Here is a 9608-nt window from a genome sequence, read left to right on the forward strand (position 1 = left end):
GTTATGGTCAGATAGACTATTGGTAAAGATGTTGTTCGTTTATCAAATATTTCTGTGTTTTGATGACATACTCTTTACCTTAAACGATATTGCCTTTATTCTCACACTATTTTATAAATCATATTTTTCACATTATCTATAGATCTTGTGTTTCTTTTATGTTTTTATTTTTATCGTGCACTGACGTCATTCGTTAGAATTGACCAGTGAATGAACGAACATATATATATAAAATCACGATAAATGTTACAATTTTCCCGCCTTGTAAGTTTACAAATGAAATAAAACATGATATAGTCAGACAGAGGTATCGAACCCACTAATCCGAGATTGGTGGCTAAACGTTTTGCCCGCACAGCTACATCTGCACATGCCACGTGTTGATAATGAAATGTATATCTTGTATTGGTGTCGCTGTTTAGGTTCGGGCACCCCGGAAATTAATTTACAGAAGCATACGGAATAGTTATTAGTGTCACGTCAGTACTTAGGATAGTATATCCGTATATTATTTATTACCACTTTCCTTGACTAGGGACAGGATGTACTTACGTACAAACTATGGTCGTAGTTTAGTAGGATTCACAGTGACCCATTACGTAATGTTTAAAGGCGTAGTCATTAAAAACAATACATAGAGAAAATAAGTTTCATATCGCATTGCAACAGGACTTGTGCCCCTGAATCGTGCATATGCAATCATGTTATTTTTAGGTACGTAACTTTTATGAAAAAGGTCACTGGATCTTTCATTATATCAGTCACGTTATCTATTTCAATTTTCGATATTTTCTTCTTTAGCTGACTAGAACTGACTGATAAATAAGATCTGAAAAGTAGATCCCTCGGAAACGCCGAGAACAACGCAAACAGTGAAAATTGCAGACTCGGTTTGATTGAGTCTATTCATGAGCAGCAATGGAAAATGCAACACTGCCCACGCCCCTAGCACCGGCTTAAGCAGTATTCAATTTTCAAATCTAAATGAGTTGAAATTAATGATCCCGAAGGACCAGAAAATATAACAACACTGAGATGAAATCGGGGCGACTTTACGGCCGACACACAGCATTTAACACCCGCTGTTCTGAAGTAAATAAAATCTGAAAAGTAGATCCCTCGGAAGCACCGAGAACAACGCAAACAGTGAAAATTGCAGACTCGGTTTGATTGAGTCTGTTCATGAGCAGTAAAGATAAAGACTACTGTTACCATAAGGATGATTTGGACAACCCCTAGTAAGGATGACCTTAGCTGTGCTGGATAGGCAATTTGGAATCCAACGTTTCTTAATAAATGCTCTCACACAGCATATATATACTACAAAATATACATATATATATATAGTATATAGTTCAGAGAAAAAAAAATTCAATCATTTAAAACTTCATTTATTTTCTATGTAGAATGCGCTGTGAACACTTAATATAAAATCTAAGTAAATGTATATTAGTCTAAGTGGAGAAATAACAAGACAAGGTTGTAAATACATGATATGAACAGCCTTGTAATTCATAACCTAACAAACACAAGATAAATACAAAACACAGATATTAATAACTGGGATAGGTTTCTGGACGGATTGCGTCATTTACTTTGGATCGTATCCAAAAGCCTGTTTATAAGGCCGACGTCACGTGAGTCTTTGCTCGGTTCATTACGCTGCACTTTGTATCTTACTAATTGCTTCAGTGAAACAAATTTAATACCGTAGCAGTAGCCATAATTTTGTGGGTCATAAAATAAGTCCCACTGATTCCTCGTCCCTGTAGCACTGAAATGGTCCTCACCCCATGCTCGCTCCTTTGAAATGGAATTAAATTTAAAAGCATGAGCTTGTATATTCATTCCATGATGATTTCCAAGAATAGATTTATCAATGTCGTTTAAAAACAAAAGGTCTACGTCTGTACGTCTACGCAGCCCAAAATAGCCAAGTACTGTTCCCGAGTCAACCATGATATCAGTCCTACCTATGTATATACCCGGAAGTGTTTTTATTGCTGCAAAAGACAAACGAGTGGCAATTTCTTTTGCTATAAGTTTACAGTCAGGCGCATTGTTGGCATAATTGAGAAATTGAATGGAATTCGGATTAAGTATCATTTCTGCTAGAACTAGATTTTCTTCTGTTGTATCAGGTATATGAGCTGTAGATTTAAATATTTTATCATTGTAAAGCTTTCTTATTTCAAGTTTACATTTAACTAAATCAGTGCTTCTTTTTGTGTAAACGAATATAAACAAAACATTAAATGTTGAGTGGGTGAATCTTGAAAGCATGTGTTGAATTTTTGCTTCAAGCCATGACTGTTGTCCATACATATGAGAAATTAATTGCCGGGCTCCTTCTCTTGTAACTGTTACAGATTTCTCATATGCAATATCATTATCTTTTGAACATCGTTCCTTAACAATCGTTCGCATTTTCTCATCTTTACTATCATCGTTCGAAAATACTGAAACAATAAAAATCGGTGTATTTAAGTCGGGTAATTTCAACTGAATTCTCATCCATTCCAACATAACAAGATCAAAAACGTTTTGTGACATTCCTAAACTTTGAAAGTATCTATATCCGAATCCAGAAATGTGCTTGTACGTGTGTTGTTCAAAACTTGCTTTCCGTGATAAAACGACTGTAGAAGCTAGTCTATGTGCACCATTACTGATAAACCCATTCTTATCCACTGGAATCTTTGAAATATTAGGATTAAATCCAAACTTTCTCACAGATTCAATTGTTTTGTGAAATGATGAAATTGAATCAGAGCTGCTTTTCTTCTCTTTACACGTAACTTTTGAATTAAACCCAATGTCCTTCATTTCACAGCTTTCTTCAAAGCTATTCATTATTTGTAGATGTTTCAAATATGCATCTTTTATTATATCTGGCACTCGTTTTTCAAAAACGTAAAAATATGCATAAACCATCTTGACGATCAAGTCGAACCTACCCGCATTAAGGAAATTAGAAGGGTTTTCAGATAGTGTATACGTAGTGTTGTCTACACACTTATTCATTTCATGTTTGATACATAAATCTAGCACTATTGCTGCTGAGTTATAAACCTCTCCATTAACTGTCGTCAAAGCAATGTCTTCTCGATGAGCTGACTTTATGTGTTTGGAATCAAGCACTTGTACGGTACTGTAGCTTTGTTTGTCTTTAAATGTATATTCAAATATTTCATTCAGTCCATTAACTAGATATTCAGCAACTTGTCTCGGAATAAAATGGTTCAAAGCACATTGAAATGGTGTCATATGGCGTGATCTATTTCTGTGTTTACCCGTGTCTACTGAAGATGTGCATTGTCTCAGCAATATTAAAACAGTATTCTCTTTTTGATCAAAATTACTTGCAACATTAAATGAGTCCAAGTACACATTAAATGAATCTTCTACATGTAAGATCCATTTTGTAGCATGATTTTTTAGGGCCCATTTGTAGCTTTCTTTAATCACGTTTGGCAATTCTTTAGCGACGTCTACAGTAGGTAATAAAACAACGTTTGATTCGTTACGAATCCTTTTTGTAACTTCTTCTTCATTTTGTACGTAATTATGAACACGTTCCTTCGTTGCAGATATATTATTTGGTTTGCAGGTGCCAAATATACGATTTTCAGGCGGATAGGGACAGTATAGCTCACTAACCACGAAATATACATGTTTATGTCCAGATGCCCAAGTGTTTCGTATTTTCTTACGACGGTCAAATGCATTACGGTGACCCACAACAAGTACAACCAAAGACATGTCAATGGCTTTAAAATCATGGTGATGAAAAGCAGCTTTAAAGTCATGGTAAGGAATAGTAGATTTAAAATCTTGGTGATAAAATGTGTCGGTATTTATACGATTAAACGAGTTTCTAGAGAAAACTAATAGAGCTAATGCAACTACCAAACACGCGCTTACTGAGAAAAACAGTTGTTTACGCAACATTCTCAGTTTGCAATGTATCATAAGTTTTTGCATTGACCTTTTCAATTTCATTTTCAAACTTGCATCCTCTAAGGAAGTGGTGAGGTAAGAGGACTCAGCTATGGTTGACTGCTTCATTTGCACTCACATTTCACAAAAATGCAATCCAAGCTTCGAGTGTCCGTCTCACAAGTGTTTTCATTATACATGTGTTGTTTCGTCTGCATGAAATCTCACTGCCGTCGTAAGACTGTATCTGTATGTCCAATCCATCAACTGCATGTGTTTATAACTGTGTCCTTCATTTGTATTTATAGTTAATCTGAAAACAATATCAACACAATTATCTTTAAATATTTTCTTAAAGCAACTATATACTGGGAATATTGTATAGTGGTTATTTTGGCGTAGGATTTATTTAGCGACTTCACGGATAGCAGCCTCAATTCGCGGTGTTGACAAATTCGCAAAACGTGAGAATTTATGTTTTAGGATAAGATGCAGATTAATTTTAACGACTAATCTGAATTTACGAGTGGCATTATCATCATCATCATCATCATCATCATCATCATCTTCGGTAATCACCTCACTGTAGAAGAGTATACACGTGATTTGCAGTATACTCGCAATTTCAAGTATACTCACGATTTACAAATATTAGCGAAAATAAAACCATCGGAAATATATATAAATGTACAGTATTAAGAAATTGAATCAATCTTTTATCAATATTTTATAACTTTTTGATCTGATTCGCATCATTCTTCCTAGCATAAAACTGCTGTTCTTGTCACCTTTTGAAGGTGTTTTTACAAGGGAGAAAACGTGTGTTAAACAGTCTTGCATCGACTGTCTTGTGCATCATAAATGTGTATCGATTTTTAGCGGGATTTGACGTTGACGTTTAATAACGTTACGTCAGTTCCGGTTTTGTATTTCAAATCTTGTTATATTATGAGACGCCATGATGTAGAGTAATTCTCGGAATTTGTCATTTTGATAAAGGCCTTATGGCCGAAACGTTAATAAAACTGAGTGAGAACTATATAGTCTTTAAACATTTGATACCCCTTAGGGTAAATACTGTGTTATACTAGAATGTTTTATTGTATTCACTGATTTTTATTACCTCCCTTTATGATTCTAACTTCAACAGTTCACGTGGATATTAAAAGCCGTGTTTTTTCTAACCATGTAAGTAAGCATAACATCTATTTGGAAAACTCTTTCATCTCTTTTTAAAATAAAAATATAAAGCATTACGGACCTTTAAATATTTTCACGGTATCATGTAAAGCAACAATTTTATCTTATATAAATAATATTTTTCTCGTAATATGATAAATATATGATAATAAAACCAAGAATAGACAGACAAACAAATAATTTTGAACAAACTTGAATGCTTCTGAGCAAGTTCGAAGAAAATCTATCATTTGTTCAGTTGGGAACAAGTCGTTTAAGCATATTTTCTATTTTAAGCACTAGTGAACCTTAAGTTCTGTGAATCAAAATAATTCATAAAGGTCCATACAAAAACGTTCCTGGCCAAGTTAGGTGAACGCCCATCAAATGATTCACGTAACTATGGCATACTGAGCAAAACTTCCAACAAGACCCTTGAAGAATGTAGATATTTTTTTAGTTTAAAAAGTAAGTTAATGAATTTTAAACATCGTTTTACTGATCTGAATGCCTACACAAATATCGGTAAAAATTTTTTACTTTCGTGAAAATTTCATACTTGGATGTGCACGTGCAAATCGTGATTTTGTCATCTGTATTCTTAAAATTTGGTTGAATTTAATTTTTGAAAAAAAATCAGATCATGTGATCTCGTATTAACTGCATCATCGGGCACTACTAAGTTTTCTTACACTCAGCTAATTTCATCTGTTCGCGCACAATCAGTACGCGACTTTAAAAAGGATCTACTGATGTATTCTTGAACCATTACACATTCATTCACAGGGTCGCAACCATGTAAACAAGCATATCACACAAAATAATTCGTTTTGGTAATTTGATATTTATTACAATTATTGAAATTTATCGGATAACATAAACGGAACACGTCTGTATATTGAATAGCGGTACTACTCCCGCACGATAATTTAAACGACAGCATGTTTGTATAATAGTTTGATTGTCATGGTTATAATGCATCGTTGAACTCAGAAGGGTTGTCAATGATAGAAGTTAAGTGCATACTGTAATGTTATACAAAAAATATGTTCTGTATTGAAACGTTTTAATGAAGAAAAATCATAATTATCAAACATAATATCGTTTGAGTTATCGTGCGGGATTTATAGAGTAATTGTATTATGACAGCTATTTGTAGTGTTTTTTTTCCTCAAACCAAACGAGCTACTTCGCGAACGTTAGGAAACTATTAAATTACCTATATAGCATCATCAGAGGTGTACAATTTTGCACACCTTTTCGCCTTTAACACAATTTGAATTTCATGTTTCGTATTTCTATTTTATGTTGTTTTTTATTTGTTTAAAACTGAACTTACCGCATTATAACTTCCTTAATAGTGTAACATCGTGAACTATCTAGCACATTTCAATATATGAAGTTCCGAGTTTTCCGAGCTGAATTCCATATGTCCACAAAAAGAATGTAATTGAAATCAACTGAAATAGATACATGCTTTATCACTCCATATTTCAGTAATATAAGGTAGTACATTCAACGCGAAACATACCAATCAATAATACTTGTATTGTTAAAGAAGTTATATCACGCTGGAGAAGCGTACACCGGATATAGCTGGAAAAACTTTGCTATTGTCGTTTTACTCAACCGCAATCTGACTAAAGTACTTGCTCTTCTAAACGAAGATCTGAGGATGACCCATTCGCATTCATCTTTCAGTATATTTGGATTTCCGAAATTGCTATTTTCATTTTCGCAAATCAATCTTTATTTGAGCCAATCAGACGACTCGTTTCAACAATCATTTTGCTGAATCATCAAAATAGCGTCGAATGCCAAAAGGGTGAGAAAAATGTGCAGTTAGTCCGGCTCGAACCCTGGACCCCAGGCTTCAGGGCGAGTGCCCTACCGACTGAGCTAAACGGCTGTCTGACACCTTATGTGACTTAGTCCGTACTGATTTCTCTCAAAACACGAGGGCGTAGTCGCGATGTTGTTGTCATAAGAATTGTAAATATGAAAAACCCAGGCTAAATATAGATTTTTTTAAACTTCTAGTTTCGCATTCAAAATGTAGTAAGCAAGGCTCTGATTAGCTAGCGGAAGGGTAGTCAGAACGAGGCTATAAATAGCACGTCTTCATATCCTAAGCGTAGCGTAATTGGAGATGTACTCTAGTCAGATTGACTCAACCGGGGATAAAATGTAATATCAAATGCCACGGGGATACCACAGTTTGGTGTAATTTATTTGAAAATACGAGATTCACAGTTTATTGACAAACATTATAATTAATGACTTTGATTATTGATTAATTGATGTTTTGAATCGTACTATTTTACATTCGGTGATAATGTATGCCTCCTTTTGATCATTTCTATTCTTACCTTTAGAAATATTTCTCCTACGTTTGTCAGCTGTATCCGAATATTAATGCATTTTGCAGAAAGAGGTCTCCTTGGCCCACCTGCCCTTCTCCGTTGTGTGTTTAAAATAAAACTTGTTTATGCATATGCCCGCCTGTGCTTGAAAAAAATGGGATGGTGCACTTTTAGTCTTCCTCTAATTGTGTTGTATTGTAATCTTTATTATAGTCTCATCTATGTACAAACAACGTCAGAAACATAATATACACTACATCAATACATAGTACATAGCCATTCAATATAGAAGAATTATGAGAGACTTATCACAGTAAATATATCCACATCACATCATATAACAGTAAAAGGTATATACAGCATAAAACTGAGGAACAACTGCTAATTGAAGAATAAAAAGTTACTAAAACTAACACAAAGACACTGAAGAAATAATACAAGCACTAATGCGTGCATTAAGAAATATTTTAGAAAATCAGATATCAACCTCGATCAGATCGAGAGTGAACTAATTAGCAGCTGCTTCTCAGTGGAAATAAAACACTTTATAACAATTTAAGTAAATGTGAGCATTATTTACACAAGCTAAAACTACGTCTTTGTAATATGTTAAAACAGGTTTTGGCACATAACCTTCCCAAATAAGCATTTGTGAACAGAACCTTAAGTTGATCACTTTTGCACATATTAAGAAAATTATACTCATGAGTAACAGCTTTCTCAAACAGCTCACTTCTAAGATCTGAGTACATAACACAGTCTAATATTACATGACTTTCATCTTCCAATACTTTACAGAATGGACATGTACGTTCATTTAATGCTTAATTTTAAAATCTACCTGTTTCAATACGTATTGGGGCTACTCCGCATCTAAATTTACTGAATGCGGCTCTATGTCCAAGTGGCAATAACATTTTACAGTAAAGCTCTGGTTCAAAATTGATTTTAAAAGTACGATATGTCCTAAGTTTATTACGACCTCTCCCAGATGGACCATTTAAACTATTCACTGACGCTAACCAATCTAATGTAAAGAGCTGGACGTGTAGCAAAATACCCGACAACAGTGTCGGTGTGCTTTAAATACAACATATAACACAAAGACCAATTAACTACAAGTCTGCAATGGATAATCACTTCATAATCGTCTGTGCATCAAGTCATTTCACGACTTGATCTGTTTTAGACAAATCACAAATATCTCCGTCATAGCATGTACATACTTTGCAATAACGATCGATTCAATTCCGGTTTACTTTGTTGTGTGACTCAAGTTTGAAAAAAAAACCCAAAAAAACCACGCACACCAAATTTCTGACCATTTAATTGTGGCCATGCTAACTTTGCAACTAGATAGCAAAAGATATATCTATCATTGACAGCTAACTGTAAATGAAAACAATGTGTGTTACCCTGTGTATTCGGACGAATACATCAGTACAATGCATGAAAAAAAATCATTCTATCGTAAAGACATAAAGTATTTATGTTAATCTCTTTTATGTATATCCGGTGTACGTACCATCACAGTGATTTTAACATAATACAGATATATGCTGCTTTTTTGACACATGCGTACCGTTATCATATCTACATGTATTTGTGATTTTAAAAGTACCATTTGCTCAACAGAGTGTGTGTGGGGGAGGGGGTCATATAGATTTTGTCTTGTCTGTGCGTGCGTCCGTCCGTCCGAAGTTCCAGGGTTATGGCCCCTGAAATAGTCGAAAATGCATATTTTCACATTGTGACGCGCCTTACTCAACAAGTATTTCTCTTTATCATAATAAGAACTTGTGTACCTCCTATTTTTGTTTGGTTCCTCTCTTCCTCCCCCCACCCCCTATTTCCAGGGTTATGGCCCCTGAAATAGTAAACAATGTACATTTTCACATTGTAACGCGCCTAGCTCAAGAAGGATTTGATATAAATTGATGAAAACTTGCACGAGTCTTTGTCATGATATATAAGCTAGTGCACCTCCATTTTTTCGTCTGGCTTCACCCCGTATTTCAAAAGGCATGGCCCCTGAAATAGTCAAAAATGCACATTTTCACCTAATGACGTGTCTAGATCAATTCATGAAACCTTGCATGAGTCTTTATCATGATATGACTCATTCTC

At 34.6% G+C, this 9608-nt stretch overlaps 1 protein-coding gene across 1 annotated transcript; it reads right to left on the bottom strand.

Annotated features, from left to right (window-relative positions):
• Window positions 1–1370: 1370 nt before the first annotated feature.
• LOC123524934 (uncharacterized) lies at window positions 1371–6703 on the bottom strand. The gene is made up of 2 exons (XM_045303559.2): window positions 6458–6703; window positions 1371–4252 (listed from the first exon to the last, which is right to left on the bottom strand). Exon 2 carries the CDS (start codon window positions 4066–4068, stop codon window positions 1588–1590), a length of 2481 nt encoding a protein of 826 aa, XP_045159494.2. The 5' UTR covers window positions 4069–4252; window positions 6458–6703; the 3' UTR covers window positions 1371–1587.
• Window positions 6704–9608: the final 2905 nt, after the last annotated feature.

Source organism: Mercenaria mercenaria, chromosome 3 (assembly GCF_021730395.1).
Source record: "Mercenaria mercenaria strain notata chromosome 3, MADL_Memer_1, whole genome shotgun sequence".
Classification (NCBI taxonomy): Eukaryota; Metazoa; Mollusca; class Bivalvia; order Venerida; family Veneridae; genus Mercenaria; species Mercenaria mercenaria.

Bases quoted from the DNA above. Each gene is read 5' to 3' on its own strand.
- LOC123524934 (XM_045303559.2), bottom strand. From the start codon at position 4,068: ATGAAGCAGTCAACCATAGCTGAGTCCTCTTACCTCACCACTTCCTTA.